Here is a 19267-nt window from a genome sequence, read left to right on the forward strand (position 1 = left end):
CCTCACCATTTCCTTAGTTTTAAAGTTTCTGTGAGCAATACTTTGCAATTTTCAGAGCCAAGCTTTGGTTAATTTATTCCTTTTTTATGGTTTATGATGTATTGTTAAGTGGATTATTAAATTTTATTTTTCAGTATTTGCTTGTTAATATGTACACATACAATTATTTCTTTTGTATTTTGGTCTTTTTTCTTAAGAACTTGAAAAATTCACTTATAAGATTTAATCTTTGGGGCACCTGGGTGGCTCAGTGGGTTAAAGCCTCTGCCTTCTTCTCAGGACATGATCCCAGGGTCCTGGGATCCAGCCCCGCATTGGACTCTCTGCTTGGCAGAGACCCTGCTTCCCTTCCTCTCTCTCTCTGCATGTCTGCCTACTTGTGATCTCTGTCAAATGAATAAAATCTTTAAAAAAAACCCAAAAACTTGGCATCAAAATATTAACAAAAAAAAAAAAAGAGAGAGAGAGAGAGAGAGATTTAATCTTTGGGACACCTGGGTGGCTCAGTCAGTTAAGCATCTGACTTCAGCTCAGCTCATGATCTCAAGGTCCTGGGATGGAGCCCTGTGTCTGGCCCCATGCTCAGTGGGGAGTCTGCTTGTCCCTCTGCCCCTTCTTCTGCTTGTGTTCTCTCTCTCTCTCAAATAAATAAAATCTTAAGTCTTAAAAAAACTATTTAAACTTTGTAGATTCCTTAGGATTTTAAATATATAAGGTCAGGTTGTTATGAATAAAGAAAGTTTTACTTCATCCTTCCCAAATTGTATGCTTTCTTATTTTTTTTTTCTTTGCTTACTACATTGGCCAGGACTTCTATTACACCGTTAAATAAAAATGAGGGGGCGCCTGGGTGGCTCAGTCAGTTAAGCATCTGACTCTTGGTTTAGCTCAGGTCATGATGTTGGGGTCTTGGGTTTGAGTCCCGAGTTGAGCTCCACACTCAGTATGGAGTCTGTTTGTCCCTCTCTCTCTCCTCCTCCCCACCCATGCTCGCTCTCTCGCTCTCTCTCTCTCTCTCTGGAATAAATAAATATCTTTTTTTTTAAATGAGGACAGATATTTTTGCTTTGTTTCTAATCTTATGTAGAAAAAACCCGTAAAAATGGTTGAAGTAGAGAAGTTACCATCTGTTGATCATTTGTTGAAAGTTTTCATCACAAATGGATGTTGAATTTTGTCAAATGTTTTTTCTGCATCTATGGAAATTATGTTTTTCCCCTTATCAAAAAATAATTTAATTATATGGTTGGATAATCAGATATTTAAAGAAAATACTACATTCGGGAATACACTCCAATTGATCAAGACTTATTTCACTTTTTCTTTTTTTTGCCTGTTGTTTGATGTCTCTCTTAACTCTGTATGCTTTATACCAAGTGATATTTTTAAAAGTCTACTACCTTTTTAAAAAGATTTATTTGAGAGAGAAGGAGAGAGCTCATGGGGGGAGGAGCAGAGGGAGCTAGAGAGAATCTAAAGAAGACTCCCTCCTGAGCATGAAGCCCAATGTGGGGCTTGATCCCATGACTCAGAACATGACCTGATCTGAAATCAAGAGTCAGACACTTAACCAACAGAGCCACCCAGGTGCCCCTCTACTACTAACTTTTGATGTCTCTATAAATGCACTGGCTTCATCTTCCATTAATTCTATACACATTAAGAAAGAGTGGAGGAAAAGCTATCTGTAATTTAGTTACATTTTGTCCTTTTATGTTTTTTAAGATGTGGGGAAAATGGTATCATTCAGTATGGGAAGTAAGACAGGTGCAAATATCCATATTCACTTCCAAATGACACATAATTTGGGTTATGAATGCCATTTCTACAAAACTTGTAGAATGATCACATATAGTCATCACTTTGTTTTCCTGATTAATCTATTTGCAGTTGACTCTTGAACAACCAGATTTCAACAGTGCAGGTCCATGGGGTTTTTTTTTATTAATACAGTACAGTAATCTAAATGTATTTTTTTCTTCCTTATGACTTTCTTAATAACACCTTTTCTCTAGCTCATTTAATTGGAAGAACACAATATGCAATACATATGACATAAAAATATGTGTTGATAGAATGTTTATGCTACCAGTAAAGCTTCCAGTCAATAATAGATTATTAGTAGTTAAGTTTTTGGAACATTAAAAGTTATACATGAATTTTCAACTGTACAAGGGAACCCTAATCCATGTTGTTCAAGCATCAACTGTACTCATCCATTTAAAAAATTTGTACCACACAGTGATCAAGCCAAGCACATGTGGTTGAGAATTTTCTACCATACTCTAAAAAAACTTTTGCTATTAGGCCTGAACCATGATGTCTAATGTAATTTTTTGGAAACATGATTTTTCAAAGTTGCCTCTCAATATAAATTTTCTGGTGATTGATAGTTGGGGAGCTATTGTTGAAGGCTTTCCATGTTTAGTATATTCATAAAGTTTTTAGACTTCATGAATTCTATGATGTGTGATGAAATTTTAATCATTGAATTAAAATTTTCTCATTCCATTAAAAGGGTTTCTGTTCCATATGAATTCTCTGAGGAATAATGAGAGTAGACTTCTTGCTGAAAGCTTTCCTACAATTATTACATTCATAGGATCTTTCTCCAGTGTGTATTCTATGAGGTGCAGTGAGGTGTGACTTCTTACTAAAGGCTTTTCCACACTCAATGCATTCATATAGCTTCATTCCAGTATGGATTCTTTGATGCACAATGAGTTGTGATTTCTGGGTAAAAGCTTTTCTGCATTCACTACATTCATAGGGTTTCTCCCCAGTAGTAATTCTCTGAAGTTCAATAAACTGTGAGCTCTGGATAAAGGCCTTCCCACAATCACAGCATTGATATCCTTTGTCCCCAGGGTGAGTTCTCCGATGCACAATGAGATGACTTTTGAATGGAGGCTTTTTTACATTCACTACACTCAAATGGTTTCTCTCCAGTGTGAATTCTGTGATGTACAGTTAGTTCTGACTTCCTGTTGAAGGCTTTTCCACACTCATTACATACATAGGGTTTCTCCCCAGTATGAACTCTCTGATGTACAATGAGCTGTGACCACCAGATGAAAGTTTTTCCATAGTCTGCATTCATATGGTTTCTCCCCAGTATGAATTCTTTGATGAACACTAAGTGTTGACTTCTTGATGAAAACTTTCCCACATTCATTGCATTCATAGGGGTTTTTTCCCCCTGTGTGAATCCTCTGATTAATAATGAGGTTTGACCTCTGGATGAATGCTTTCCCACATTGACTACATTCATAGGGGTTCTCTCCTGTATGAGTTCTCTGATGTACAGTGAGTTGTGACTTCTGAATAAAGGCTTTTTCACATTCATTACATTTGTATGGTTTATGCCCAGTATGAATCCTCTGATGTACAGTGAGTCCTGATTTTCCACTGAAGGCTTTCCCACACTGAATACATTTATATGATTTCTCACTGGTTAGAATTTTCAGTTGAACAAAGAGGTGTGACTTCTGCATGAAGGCTCTGATGTGTTCACTAGATGTTCTGTTCAGATGATTCCTTTCCCCAGTACATTGTTACATTCATGGTCTACCTCCTTAGTTAGTGGCTTATTGTTAATGAATTCAACTTGGCTCAAAAACTTGTCTTGGTCTCCCTGATATGAAGAAGTGGAGATGCAATGTGGGGGGTCTGGGGGGTAGGAAAAGAATAAATGAAACAAGATGGGATTGGGAGGGAGACAAACCATAAGTGACTCTTAATCTCACAAAACAAACTGAGGGTTGCTGGGGGAGGGGGGTCGGGAAAGGGGGGTGGGGTTATGGACATTGGGGAAGGTATGTGCTAGGGTGAGTGCTGTGAAGTGTGTAAACCTGGCGATTCACAGACCCGTACCCCTGAGGCTAAAAATACATTATAATTTTATAAAAAAATAAAAAAATTTAATTAAAAAAAGTCCTAAATGACCTGTGCATAAATAAGATCCAAAGTATAGATAAGGGGGTTACCTCTCTCTCTAAAAGTTAAGCAAAGAAAATGGACTGCATGGGTGTTAGATACGTAGCAGTGTTATTTAGGTAACTGATAATCCCACACCAACTGTCTTCAGCCATTTCTAGACATCTATGGCCTTAAAGAATGATTTCTTAAAAAATATTTCAAAGATAAATGTCTCCTTAATCAGTATTAATCTTACGTCCTTGTTTCCCATATGCTAGTTTCTTACTTACCTGAATAGGCCCAACTTGAGATTTCTTCCTCCTTCATCCGTGGATCTCCTTGCTTCAATAAGATTATATTGGAACTGACACCCTGTTTATGGCAAATGATACAGGACATGGGCATTAGTGGACATCCAACCATCCTAGAACTCAAGCCCACCATATATGCACCAGCATAGCTAAAATTAAAAAGACTAGTATAACCAGATGTTGATGGAACTCTCATACATTGCTAGTAGGAAATAAACTGATATAACCTCTATGGAATATCATCTGATAGTATCTACTAAAGTTAAACATACATGTGCCCATGACCCAGAAATTCTTCTCCTATGTAAATATCCAATAAAAATAAAATGCTTATTTCCCCTAGAAGATGCATATTAGAATGTCCATAACAACAACAACAACAAAAACGAACATTAAAAAAGTAAAAAGAAAAAAAGAAAAAGAAAAAGAAAAATAATGCTCATAACAGCTTTATTCAATGACTCAAATCTTAAACAAGCTAAATAACTATCAACAGTAGAATGGGTAAGTTGATGAACTACCCTATCCTCATTAAATGGAATATGATGCAACAGTAAGGAGAAACAAATATTGTCATGTGCAAAAACATGGATGAATTTCACAGAAACTATGGTAAATGAAAGATGCCAGACAATTACAGTGGTTACACTTACATGAAGTTCAAGAACAGACAAAACTAATCTACACTGATAGAAGCCATAAGTATTTATCTCTGAGGAGGGGTTGAAGGGAGCCTACTAGGGTGCTTGAAATGTTTTTACCTTGATCTGGGCAGTGATTAAATAACACAGGAAAAAGATGCATCAGTCTGCATAATTAAGATTTGAGCACTTTACTATATATGCTCTATTTCAATTAATCTATGAAAACTAAGAACTTGGGCACAGCCCATAGTTTTTAACCCTCAAAGAATGAGAAGAACGGGGCACCTGGATGGCTCAGTGGGTTAAAGCCTCTGCCTTCGGCTCAGGTCATGATCCCAGGGTCCTGGAATCGAGCCCCGTGTCAGGCTTTCTGCTCCGCAGGGAGCCTGCTTCCTCCTCTCTCTCTCTGCCTGCCTCTCTGCTTACTTGTGATCTCTGTCAAATAAATAAATAAAATCTTAAAAAAAAAAAAAAAGAATGAGCAGGATGCAGCACCCATTCTCTTTTCACCCAAGTCCACTGGAGTATTTAGTACTCAAAATCAATATTCTTTTGACCTTTGTAGCTTGAAATGAAGCTCATTAAACATGCAGAGACTCAGCAGCTTTTAGTAAATAAGAAAGGAAAGGCAATCAATCGGGTACTATGGTAGATTTAATATATGTTCATAAATTCCTTGGCACTCTTCCCTTCAAGAAGTCCTCTCGTTCCCTTAAGCATGGGCTGGACTCAGTAACTATTTCTAATAAACACAATACGGTAGAGGTCAGTATGTGATTTCAGAGACCTGATCACAAAAAGGCACTGTGACTTCCTTCTGGCTCTCCTGGATCACTCTATCTGGGGAAGTTTGTCATATCGTGAGAAACTGAGATCTCTTGCCTATGGACAGGAAGGAGCTGAAGGCTCCTGTTAACAGCCATGTGAGTGAGTTATCTTCGAAATGGATCCTGCACTGCCAGCAAGCTTCAGGTGACAGCGGCCCCTGCTAACATCTGATTACAACCACATGGGAGACCGCAAGCCAGAACCAGGCAGCTAAGCCCTTCCAAACTCCTGACCTATAGAAATTGTTAGTAAAAAACATGGTTGGTTTTTTTTTTTTAGATTTTATTTATTTATTTATTTATTTGTCAGAGAGAGAGAGAGAGAGAGAGAGAGCACAAGCAGGCAGAGTGGCAGGCAGAGGCAGGCAGAGAAGCAGGCTCCCTGCTGAGCAAGGAGCCCAATGCAGGACTCGATCCCAGGACCCTGGGATCATGACCCAGGCCAAAGGCAGTGGCCCAACTGACTGAGCCACCTAGGCGTCCCAAAATCGTTTGTTTTAAGCCACTAAGTTTTAAAGTAATTGTTATGCAGCTGCAGATAACTAATACCCAGTACCCTTTGAGAGAAGGTATTCTTACCTACTGAAACAAGGTTGCTATAGTTCTCTAACAGCACATCCCTGCACAGGTTTCCCTGAACAGAGTCCAGCTGCTGCCACACCTCCCAAGTGAAGTCCACAGTCATATCCTTGAATGACACAAATCCCGGCCACAGGACATTCCTGTTCAATCTAAAGTGAAAAACACTCGGTAATATGTGAAAGATGCTTAATTATGCAGAGTTCCTCATAATACATTAAAGAAGATGTTTACAATAAGGCCAGTTTTACTATGTGGGAGAAGCAGAACTCCTATTAGAAAAACTCTACTACTGAGAACCATTCATCCTCTCTTTCCAGCAAGAAGCACCTATTAGGCCACAACACAACCAGCATTATCTGATGGTCAGAATACAAATGTGTTTGTATACAATTTGTATACAATACAAATTCCTGTAAACAGGAAGTTTACAGACTAGTAGATGGAGAAAAAAAAATAAATATATAAATGCTATTGGGTGTTAAATAGGAATGGGAAAGAAGAAATGATTCTATTTTGGGAGGTTGAGATGGGTTTTATAGAAGATAGACAGTTATGCAAAATGAATAATGAAAAAGGTAAAAAAAATTTAAGTAAAGATAAAATACTTTTTCTGAAATGTTAAAAACGAATAGTGTAAACTCCAGTAAGATATGGAGGAGGGAGAAAGATCATTCTAGATGGAGAAAGGAGTAAAGAAAAATGAGATGAGGACATGAAAAAGAACATGGCAAATTCAAGGAACTGTTCGTACTCTCGGAATAATGCTCAGACATCATTTATTCATTTAGTGTTTTCACAATTTTTACATAGCTGCATGTCACTCACACTATTTTTGACTTAATAGTTTTAACAACTCTTTTACTTAAAGAAATTATTTAAGAGGAAACCACTAAAGGGAAAACCAGTATTAGTTCCTGAAATGAAAACAAAAATCTGCAAAACAAGCATATACTGATGAAATTTCGTTTATGGGGTTTGCTTTAAAATACTCTGGAGAACAGTGGCTCAGTTGGTTTAGCATCTGAATCCTGGTCTGTCTCATGGCAGGTCTTGATCTCAAGGTTGTAAATTCAAGCCCCACAGTGGGCTCGACACTGGGCATGGAGTCTACTTAAAAACAAAAAACATACAAACAAAAAACTCTAGAGAACAAATAAAGGAAGAGAGAGGAGAAAGACATAAGATTGGAAAAACACTGATAATTATTGAGAATATATGGGGGCGCCTGGGTGGCTCAGTGGGTTAAGCCTCTGACTTCGGCTCAGGTTATGATCCCAGGGTCCTGGGATCAAGCCCTGCATCGGCTCTCTGCTCAGCGGGGAGCCTGCTTCCCCCTCTCTCTCTGCCTGCCTCTCTGCCTCCTTGTAATTTCTGTCTGTCAAATAAATAAATTAATTAAATTTAAAAAAAAAGAAAATATGTGAACAAGTTTATTCGTTATTACTCTTTATTACTCTTCATCCAGGAGTTTATTAAACTGTTCTCTAAATTTTTGTGTATGTTGGCATTTTCCCTTAAAGAACTTATAAAAATTAAATACAACAGAACCATTGTTTTTAAAGCTTAAATTAAAATAAAAACAATAAAATGTAATCAATATTTAATCTGGTCAATTTATTTTTTTAAATACCTACTTAGAAATCATAAGAAGAATAGAATAACTTATTATCAATTTGTAATAAAGTACTGCTTTGTACTTATTTTTCTTTTAAAAAAAATTATTTATTTATTTGACAGAGAGAGATCACAAGTAGGCAGAGAGGCAGGCAGAGAGAGAGAGGAGGAAGCAGGCTCCCCGCCGAGCAGAGAGCCCAATGTGGGACTCAATCCCAGGACCCTGAGATCATGACCTGAGCTGAAGGCAGAGGCCTAACCCACTGAGCCACCCAAGCGCCCCTGTTTTTACTTATTTTTCAAACCGTGATTAGGTTCTACCACAATAAGAGAATTCAATTTTAAATTTGATGTAAATCAAATCCAAGTATGATGTATCTGAAAGACAGTAGGAAGATGAGGGACGGCAAGGAATCAACTAAGAGTGCTTGGGTTTTGAACTAAGAAACTAACATCCTGCTCAAGTCCAGAGAATAAGAAAGAACAGGTTTGGGTGGAGGTGGGAGGTGGAATCAAGAACTCTACTTGTTGGGGCGCCTGGGTGGCTCAGTGGGTTAAGCCTCTGCCTTCAGCTCAGGTCATGATCTCAGGGTCCTGGGATCAAGCCCCGCATCAGGCTCTCTGCTCAGCGGGGAGCCTGCTTCCTGCCCCCTCTCTCTGCCTAACTCTCCGCCTACCTGTGACCTCTGACTATCAAATAAATAAATAAAATCTTTAAAAAAGAGAATTCTACTTGTCCAACAGTACAGGCCAAATGATTCAGTTTAAAAATGGGCGAAGCATGTCAATAAACATTTCTCCAAAGAAGCTATGCAAATGGACAATAAGCACATGTAAAGATGCTCAACCTTATTAGTCACCAGGGAAAATGCAAGTCAAAACCACAATGAGATACAACTTTACACATAAGAGGATGGTTATAATCAACAAAATGGAAAATACAAGTGTTAGTGAGGATGTGGAGAAACTGGAACCCTCATAGGTTGCTGGTGGGAATGTAAAATGGTGCAGCTACTCTATAAAACTTGGGCAGTTCCTCCAGAAGTTAAATGGGGAATTACCATATATCCCAGCAAGTCCACTACTAGGTGGGAAAAAAAGACCCCCAATAATTGGACAGCACCAGTGGAAAGACAAGATGAATTCCCTCATGTAAAAGGAGAGAAACTATAATTTTAACAGCCCAATGACCATAGGAAACAAAACCAGTTAGGATATTATAAGGTGACAAACCTGCACAAAAGTCAACAAAATCCGTAAAATCCCTTGCAACATATCTTGTCATGTTCTGCAGTGGCTGCCACATCCTGAAGTTGCCACCAGGAACAGCAAGTGGTATTCTGTTTGTCATTCTACTCCTGAAGTTACAGCTTAGGACTGGAGTCTGCCCAACGTGAAAAAGGGCAGAGAACTTACATTTTTGCCTATTTAACCCCAAACATAAACCTTCCCCTTCAGAGCACATTTCTGATTGTAGCTGAAGGCTGTCATCTCCCTGATTAACACACTGTACAGCAATAAAGCTTTCCCTTGCCTCTGACTAAATCTCTGCATTCCAGAAGTTTTGGTTGACCTAGGCATATACCCAAGATTTGAAAACAGGTACTTAAAGAGATACTTATAGGCCAATATTCTTTGCAGCTTTATTTACAATAAAGCCGAAAGGTAGTAACAACCCAAGTGTCCATCAGTAGATGAAGGGATAAACAAAATATGTTTAGGTAATGGACTACTACTCAGCCACAAAAAGGAATGAAGTTCTGATACATGCTACAGCTAGATAAACCTCGAAAACATGTGAAGCAAAATAAGTTAGACACAAAAGGACAAATTTCATATCCTCCTACTTCAATGAAATATCTAGAATAAGCAAATTCACAGAGCCAGAAAGTAGTTGTGAGGGGACCAAGGGCTGTGGGGGTAAGGGAAAAATGGGATTTTATTGCTCGATGGGTACAGAGTTTTTGTTTGGGATAATGAAAAACTTTTGGGAACAGAGCATGGCGATGGATTCACAAATTGTGAACATAGTATCACTGAATCACACACTTTAAAATGATTAAAATGGCAAATGTTATATTTCACCACAAAAATTCAACTGGCCCAAATTAACTTTGGTTTAAGTTTCCTTTGTGGGATAATTCCCCCTGGTGTAGTTTCTATCTGTGACTCACCAAGAAGTAAACTCATGTTAGTTCGGTTACAGTACCAACAGTACTGATAATTTGATTTATAATAAGAAATATGTATTTGGTCTTTGTAATTCCTAGCATAGAGCTCCTAAAACCCTTGAAATTTCCTGTGATAGAGGCAATAAAGGTGACTTGTTATGTTATGATAATGAGGTGGCTTTGGAAAGCACCTAAGGATGGGTGGCTGGTCACCAGGGGAACCAACCAAGAGTAGACAATTGGAACTTCCAGTCCCACTCCTGATTTTGGGGGAGGGAGGTGGGGCTGAAGGTGCAATCCATCAGCAATGGCCACTGATTTAATGGATCATGCCCACAGCATGAAGCCTCCAGAAAGACCCAAGAGAGTTCAGAGAGCTTCCGGGTTGGTGAACCAAGAATACTTCCACATGCCAGATGCCAGGTGCCAAGCCCTGGACTTCATGCTTCTTTGTTAAGGACCTTGTCTTATGGATGTTGATTTGTATCCTTTGATATTCTTTGTAATCAACTGACAATTGAGTGGGTAAATTGGTTTCCTGACTCCGAGGAGCTACACTAGCAAATTAATGGAACCAAAGGAGGTGGTTGTGGGAACCTCTGATTTATAGCTAGTCAGTCAGAAGCACAGGCAACAACTTGGACTTGTGATTGGCATCTGAAGGGCAGTCCTGTGGGACAGAGCCCTTGACTTATAGGATCTGACACTATCTCCAATGGGTAACATCAAAATTGAGCTGAATTGCATGCAGGACAGCCAGCTGGTGTTGGGAAACTGATTGCCTGGTGGTATGGGGGAAGAAACCCTACACATTGGAACTGGGTGCAGAATTACAGGTACATAACCTGGTATTCCCCCAAACTTTTAAAAATCAGAGCCTGGATACTGTGATATGATAAGAAATATATATTTTGGTCTTCATGCCTGGTTCCTAGTCACAATTCCTAAAACTCTTATAATTTCCTAAGCAATAAAGGCATGGTGAGCATCTTTATTCTAATATTTGGTCTTTGACTCTTTGGTCTTTGACTCTTCCTAACACAAAACCCGTAAAATCCTTAGAATTTCCTGGATGACAGGAGTGTCTTTTTGTTCTAATGAGGTGACTCTTGATGAGACATTTTCAGTTAAAAAAAAAAAAAAAAAGCACACACATCAATAATACATACCTTTAAAAAAAAACATAAATTATTCCAGTACTGAGATATGGTCATTAAAAAGATATGTAGGTAGTGGCGGCTGGGTGGCTCAGTAGGTTGAGTACCCAACTCTTGATTTCAGCTCAGGTCATGATCTCAGGGTCATGGGATTGAGCCCTTTGTGTCCAGCCCTGTGCTCCGCAGGGAGTCTACTTGAGAGGCTTTTTCTTTCTCCCTCTGCTGCCGCTCACCCACCCATGCTCTCCCACTCATCTCTCTCTAAAATTAAAAACAACAGCAACAAAAAGAAAAGATATATAGGTAATTCTCATCTTTTTCCCCCATACCTCAGGGGATCACCTTGCACATCTAAGGAACGGATGTTCCCCACTTTTAAGACTACTATTCTGAAACTCTGCTACATAGTGTATATAACCAATGGAACATGATAGATAAAAATCAGATATATACCTTCAAATAAAAACATTTAAAACCATATGACAGGATGCTTGCTAGCAATGTTTAGCTGAGTGATAAACCAACAGAAATGAGCAAATTCACTTGATTTCCACTATCCATGAAGTGTACTCACTTGATATTCACTTTGAGGCTCTCAATGTATTGCATTTTAAAGGAAAAATATTTCATTATGTATTGGTTAAAAACTGCAAATCAAAATTGATACTATTATGACCTTTAATAATATTAATTCCTTAGACCAATTTCACAAACTTTTATTCATGGATCAAGGCAGATTTTTTGATAGCTATGTACTTGGGCCCGATGATTTTACTGCCTGGAAATTGAATTCTGCCTTGTTATTATGCCCTGTAGTTATTTTAGGAAACAGTTTAAGAAACAGCTATAGAGAGGTCTTCTGTGGAGTTTATCATGGGTTGGTAAATGTTAAAGTCACTGCCTACCTACTTCATATGTATGCATCAAGAGAATAATTTCAAACCTAAATGCCAAAAATTTACTTCCCTCAAGAAAATTTCATATTTAATGTGCAATATAAATCCTATCATTGTAGAGGATATGTTTAACTTTAATGAACTATAAAAGATCCTATAACTTATATGACTGTATTTCATGTTTCCTTGGTCTAGATCTTCTATTTATTTTTCCAGACCTCACAGAGATTGTGAAGGAGAGTTGGCTACTGTGGATCTGGGGCTTTAGAAATGTCTGGGCTGGTGTTTATAGACTGGCAAGCCAAGGTTTTAATGAGTGAGAATGAGTGTGGGTGAAATTATCCAGAGAGAGCAAGTGGGCTGAAAGGCAAAGGGAAAAGGCAAAGCTTTGAGAAAGGGTCTTTGAGAGACTTCGGCTTTTAGCATTTAGCCAGCTACAAGACAAGCAGTACAGGATATAAAGTCCATTCACCAGGTAGATCCAAGGGTGGAAACAAAACCTCCGGGGGAAGGATGGGAACTCTCCCCTGACCCTCACATCCTTACAGGCATAAAACCCATACAAGAAAACGCAGCACACAATGTGCGTGGCGTGCTGCCTGAACGCACACTGTTATTATTCAGGGCTGGAGCCCCGGTCACTGGTCGCGAGTCATCTGCTCTCCGAGCTACCACACAGGCTCCTCACAGTAGCCCACTACAACCCCCACACACTGACCCAAAATAACCCTAAAGATGGATATCTGCCTTCAGGACCCAACCATTATTTCTATGTGGCCCCAATCCGTGACTCTGAGAGGCTCGGATTCACACAGAAACGACCAATCACGAGTCCCACAAGTTCCCACTCAGTCGCTGATCCTCCTCAGAGTCCACTACCAGCAGCATCACCACTAAATACCAACGATTGGCGGCAATCACTATTTTGAGCAGGCCTGTTTAATTAATAAACACAATTAAGACCGAAAATGACGGACCGCCGGAGATGCTCAGTCCCTGATCAGATATGATGCCCTTACTCCCAACACCGCAGCCAGGGACTGAAACTTCCTTTTCTGAGACCCGGTTCTCTCAGTCCCCAGGCTCGCCTGCAGGAGCAAAAGCGCAGCCCCCTCCCGCCGCCAGGGCTGTCGACTCTTCTGGTGTTAACGGCGGAAGCAGGAGCGGCCCTCGACCCGCTCTATCGCGAGACTTACCTGGTGTTTAGTCGGCCTGAGCCTGGGGAATTAATATGGCCGCGCCTAGTTAGCGAAAAGTATGACGGTGCGGGAGGCGCCATATTTCGAGTAAATTTTGGCGCCGTACACAAAGAAGGCTAAGAGCGAGGGAAGTTAGAACTGGGATACTGGAGCTCCTAAAAAGATATACTGGGACAATGCGGGAGCAAATACAGAAAGTAGGAAAGAATCCCAGGTCTCTGAGGATGGAATCAGGAAACCTCTTCAGCTAAGATCTGTAGCAAATGGAAACGCAGCACAAGGTGCAAATAAACATGGAGAAGTAGGGTAGGGAAATAGGATAAGCCACTCCTGTTATTAAGCAAACGAGAAGCCTGAGTCTCAGCCCAAGTCAGCTGATCTGCAACACATTGCCTCACTTTCTCAGTGTTAGGTATAGTAATGATACTAGTATGCGTACTGAGGTAGGTTTTTAATTTAGGTTTTAGCTGGGCTGGAAAAGTCAGGATGGAGCAGTATTCTCCCTGAGAGATAGCACTGGGAGAGGGGAAGTCAGAATCCTTTCATCTGGTTACACCCAGCCAGCCGTCCTGGAAAATGAAATTCAAATGTCCTGTTCTGGCAATGCTTTCCCAGATTGGAATGAGGACACTGCTCCTGATGGGGAGACACATCAGATAGAAGCAGAGGGGAATTGCTTGAGGATAAACTCTGTAGGATGATTCAGAACCCCCAGGTCGCCTTCTCAACCTGGTCTTGAACTAGCCCTGTGGCTTTGGGCCAGCCACTTTCCCTCAGTTCTCACATTTGTAAAGCAGAGGGAGATCATGAAATACTCATTTGGGTATTTCAGTGTTTGCTAACATAGAGAAGAAAGTTTCAGTGTCAGTGTCAATGAAAAGCACTTCAGAATCCATGCAGTTTTTTAAAAATAATACAAACCATATAATAGTGTTGTTACTGTTAAATTAAACAAGGAAGCTATTAAACGGAGGTAGTTCTAATGCCTTAGTAATCCTAGTAAGCAAACCCAAACCAAAGCCTATAAATTCCTCAAGTTTAAGAAATCAAAACCTAAGTACACCCAATCACCAACAAGGCTTTCGCAAATAAGATAACTGCTTAAATTACAGACAAGCAAATAATTGCTTTGCTTTGCTTCTGGATCTTATCTATGAAAGTCTTGCCTCTAGCTCTTGTCAGTGGAGCATTTCTAACCATCTGTAGTTTGGCGCTGCCCAGTTATTGAGTCAATTACTACTGCTCAAATTAACTTAAAAATTGTAATAGGCCTTAGTTTATCTTTGAACATTACTACAAAATATCCAGCCCTAACTGATGCTGAATGACACTATGAATTAATTCTCAGGGTTCACTCAGCTCTTTCACTCAGATACAGTGGATGTCATGCTTCTGGAATGTCCTCCCCAACCTTATGTCAAGAAAAGTTCTATTTGTGCTTCAAAGCTGGGCTCCAAAATCCTGTTCTAAGTTTTTTCCAGAGCCTACTGACATCTGTGCCTTTTTATGGACACAGCTGCATATGTCTTCCTCTATCACTGTCATCACTGCCTGGATTTTCGGTGTTTGTGTCTTTTCTTCCCTGGGGTCTGACAGCTACTCAGGGCAAGACTGTCAGAATCAGCCTAGTTTCCCTTTTTTTGTTTAATACATATTCATGTCTACTGAGTCTTCTGCCATAATGTAAAGCTCATTCCTTCCTTCACTTACACACATTTATTATTATCACGGTTGGTAATGTAAGGTAGGAGCTCAGAGTGTGAGAGTGACAATGTAGTGGGTTCAGTGACCTGACAGAGGCATGGCTGGCACTATGGGGCACAGTAAGATGTAACTAACTTGGTCAGGGACTGGGTGGTAGTGGTGGGGGTGTGGGAAGGGGTTCTCACAGAGGCTAAGAACATGATTTTAACACCCGAGTCTTGGAAGGGGAGCAGGAGTTTGTCAGGAAAACGAGGTGAAGAAGGAAAGTCTCAACAGGAGAACAGCAAATACATACCACTTCTCACATACCTGATAGCAGACTAGTCCCAACTCTACATCTTTGTTCAGGTGCTTCCCTCTCTTAAGAATTCCCATGCATGCCTATCTTGGGGGGAAATTCCATGCCAAAATTCCATGCCAAAAATCAGGGGAGTCTTATGCTTTGTGAGGCCCCAAATTAATAGTTCTTTTACACGTATAATCTAAGTCAGGGGTCTGCAATCTACAGCCCTGAGGCAAATCTGGCCTGCTGTCTGTGTTGATAAATAAAGTTTTATTGGATCACATTCATGCTTATTCATTTACAGGGTGTCTATGGTTGCTTTTGTGCTATAATGGCAGAGTTGAGTAGTTGTGATAAAAACCATATGGTCCACCAAGTCTGAAATATTTACTATCTATTCCTTTACAGAAAAATGTTTGCTGACCCCTGGTCCAATTTAATGCTAAGGGAGAAACCACTATTATCCCTCCTACACAGAAAAGGAATCTGAGTCACCAAGAGGTCACGTAACTGTCAGTCGTGCAGCCAAGATGTAAATTCCCAAAGTCTAACCCAGAGCTTGTGCTCCTAGACACTACACTACACCTCAATGAATGTCTTTTGAATATCAATTAATTCCTGTTGGTAAAGAGACAAAGATATCAATATAATTTGTCATCCAACCCAGAACAGTGTTGACAGTGAAAAGAGGTGTAATTACTAACTATATCCAGACAAGGGGCACAAAACCTCTCCTGGGCAATCTGTGACATGTGATCACCCTAGAGATAGGAACTGAGATACACAAGACAGAGCAAAATACATAGATGAAATAATGAAAGATGTTTTATTTCATAATCCAGGTAAGTGAACTTTCTTGCTTTAGAGTTGTACACATACACATTAAGAATACTTTCTGGTGAATTTCTGTTACTCTCATTAGCTTATGATGCTTCATCTTACCCAAACAATGAAAATAGTTCTTAGTGTCCAAATACTCCAGGTTAATCAAGTGTGTGTTGGGGGGTAGGTGTTCTGTCCAATATTCCACTCTACTCTCAGCTGGCTTATAAGGTAAGAGGACACATGGTCAGACAATCCATGGAAATGGCATGATGCACGTCAGAAAAAAAATGTGTAGGGGCGCCTGGGTAGCTCAGTGGGTTAAGCCTCTGCCTTCGGCTCAGGTCATGATCCCAGGGTCCTGGGATCAAGCCCCACATCGGGTTCTCTGCTCCATGGGGAACCCGCTTCCTCCTCTCTCTCTCTGCCTGCCTCTCTGACTACTTATGACCTTTGTCTGTCAAATAAATAAATAAAATCTTTTTAAAAAATGTGCAGAATCGTAGGAGCAGCAGATGTGTGCAAATGTGTGATAGCTACTTACTTTGATACCAATTTATAATACAAATATTGCTTTCAGTCAATCAAATATACTCAAAAATGCATCTAAAACTGGTGGTTCTTATAGATTATTAGAGAAAAGAGGTGCAATCGATCAGGGAAAACACATACAATGGAAAAAACAAGACACGTAGGGTGGGGCGCTGGAAAATTTTAACTGGTGAGGGATAAAGGAAAGGGGAACTCATGATGGGAACAGAGGAGAGAGGGAGGGAGCAGAAGATCAAGAAGAATGGTGTCAGAAAGGAAGAGGGAGGGGCGCCTGGGTGGCTCAGTGGGTTAATACCTCTGCCTTCAGCTCAGGTCATGATCTCGGGGTGCTGGGATCGAGCCCCGCATTGGGCTCTCTGCTCGGCAAGGAGCCTGCTTCCTCCTCTCTCTCTCTCTGCCTGCCTCTCTGTCTACTTGTGATCTCTGTATGTCAAATAAATAAATAAAATCTTTAAAAAAAAAAAAAAAAGAAAGGAAGAGGGAAGCGTCAAATGTCAGATGCAACCAAAAATCCATCAGGATAAGAACAAAAAATGTCCCTGGATTTAATAATAGCAAGGTGGTCTTTTTAGAAATTGTTTCACAGTAATGATGAAGACAGAGCCCTACCGAATTGTACTGAAGTATAAATGTGAACTGAGGAAGTAGAAGCACCAAGGTAATACCAGTTCTCAAGAAGCTTAAGGGAGAGAAAGATGAGAATTCAGGTTACAAGCTGATATTTTTAACATATAAGGGAATTTTTTTTAAAGATTTTATTTATTTATTTGAAACAGAGAGAGAGAGAGATCACAAGTATGCAGAGAAGCAGGCATAGAGAGAGAGAGGAGAAAGCAGGCTCCCCGCTGAGCGGAGAGCCCGATGCGGGCCTCGATCCCAGGACCCTGAGATCATGACCTGAGCCGAAGGCAGAGGCTTTAACCCACTGAGCCACCCAGGCGCCCTATAAGGGAATTTTTAAAAGATTTTATTTATCTATTTGACAGAGAGAGAGAGAGATCACAAGTAGGCAGAGCAGCAGGCAGAGAGAGAGGGGGAAGCAGGCTCCCTGCTGAGCAGAAAGCCCAAGGCGGAGCTCTATCCCAGGACCCTGAGATAATGACCCAAACTGAAGGCAGAGCCCCAACACACTGAGCCACCCAGGTGCCCCAACATATAAGAGAATTTAAGCAAGTCAAAGACTGAATTATTTCTGAAGAAACATGTCTTCAGACAATTATAAAGACACAGATCAAAAATCCAATGGAAAAAAGGACAAGTACCTCAATAATAATTAAAGATATGTAAATTAAACATTGAGGTGTAGTGTAGTGTCTAGGAGCACAAGCGAAGGGTTAGACTTTGGGAGTTTACATCTTGGCTGCACCACTAACAGTTACGTGATCTTTTGGTGACTCAGATTCCTTTTCTGTGTAGGAGGGATAATAGTGGTTTCTCCCTTAGCATTAAATTGGATCAGGGGTCAGCAAACTTTTTAATTTTAAATTGATAATATCCAGAATGAAGAAATCACGTATGGAATTATTCACACATACATGTAGATGGGTGGCAGACATTTGGCAATACTCTCAAAATTTAATACATGCCAAAACAACTTTAAAAAAGAGAAAGGAAGTGGGAGGGCTTACTCTCTTTACCGACTTCAAAACTTAGTATAAAGTTACAGGAATCAATTTAATGTAATAGATAAGTAGATATATTACTCAGTTCTCTTGTCTTTAAGGGAAGTGTTAGGAGTCTGTGCCAAATATGCATGGTACAGGAGTAAGTCAGATATTTGGGCAGAATTTATTCACAGAATTTGGATTACCCCCTCTGTGAGTCTCTCTTCTCTGGGATTCTCCTCTCACTTTCCAAGTGGCTCTGGTTGCCCTGAACTCAGTCATGTGGTTTCTTATCTCAAAAAGACTTCCCTGCTTTCTATCAAATTACCCACCCCTCTGCCATACCAACTTCAGCATGTCCTCAGGCTAAAAGCTGTGATCTAACCTCCTACATTCCCTTCTCCCCAATTTCAACACATTCCCATAATCTGCTTTTGTTCACTCTCCAGTACCTCATGACCCGGAGACCAGGTCATTGGTTGTGTGTGTGTGTGATTTTGTCCAGAGTTTATAACTGTTTTCTGTGAGAGGATCAGGATTAGTAGGACTCTACTTGGCCTTACCCCAGTAATGAAAATTCATTACAACAAAATAAAGTTAATTCCGGAAAATAGAAAAATTATTTGGAAAAACGTTAAGCTTACTCTTAAACCAACAATGCTGAATGAATCACTGTCCACATAATGATGGTGATATGCACTTTCCAACATATGTATATGTGTATATAAACATTATCTTCATATTAAAGAAATATCTCAGAAACATTTTTAAATACTTTTTAAATTTACTTCAACAATGATTTAAATCAGTGTTTCTCAAAGTGCTCCCCAGACCAGCAGCACCAGCATCTCTGGCAAGTTATTAAAAATGCAAAATCTCAGCCACCTCCGCCCTCCCCAACCTACTAAATCTGAAACTCTGTAGGTGGGGCCCATTTCTAAAGTCTGTGTTTTAACAAACTCTCCAGGCAATTTTGATACATC

General features: G+C 39.9%; 1 protein-coding gene across 1 annotated transcript in view; it reads right to left on the reverse strand.

The window, feature by feature from the left end:
* Positions 1–3494, reverse strand: part of LOC116872819 (zinc finger protein 420-like) — a 31021-nt gene extending 27527 nt beyond the window's left edge. The window contains exons 1-2 of the mRNA XM_032866345.1: positions 3069–3494; positions 2548–2793 (exon numbers count right to left, since the gene is read on the reverse strand). Of these exons, the coding sequence (XP_032722236.1) occupies positions 2548–2793; positions 3069–3494 (672 nt within the window). The remainder of the gene's footprint in view (positions 1–2547; positions 2794–3068) is intronic.
* Positions 3495–19267: the final 15773 nt, after the last annotated feature.

This window comes from Lontra canadensis, unplaced genomic scaffold, assembly GCF_010015895.1.
Source record: "Lontra canadensis isolate GAN:19392208 unplaced genomic scaffold, GSC_riverotter_1.0 scaffold30, whole genome shotgun sequence".
NCBI lineage: Eukaryota > Metazoa > Chordata > Mammalia > Carnivora > Mustelidae > Lontra > Lontra canadensis.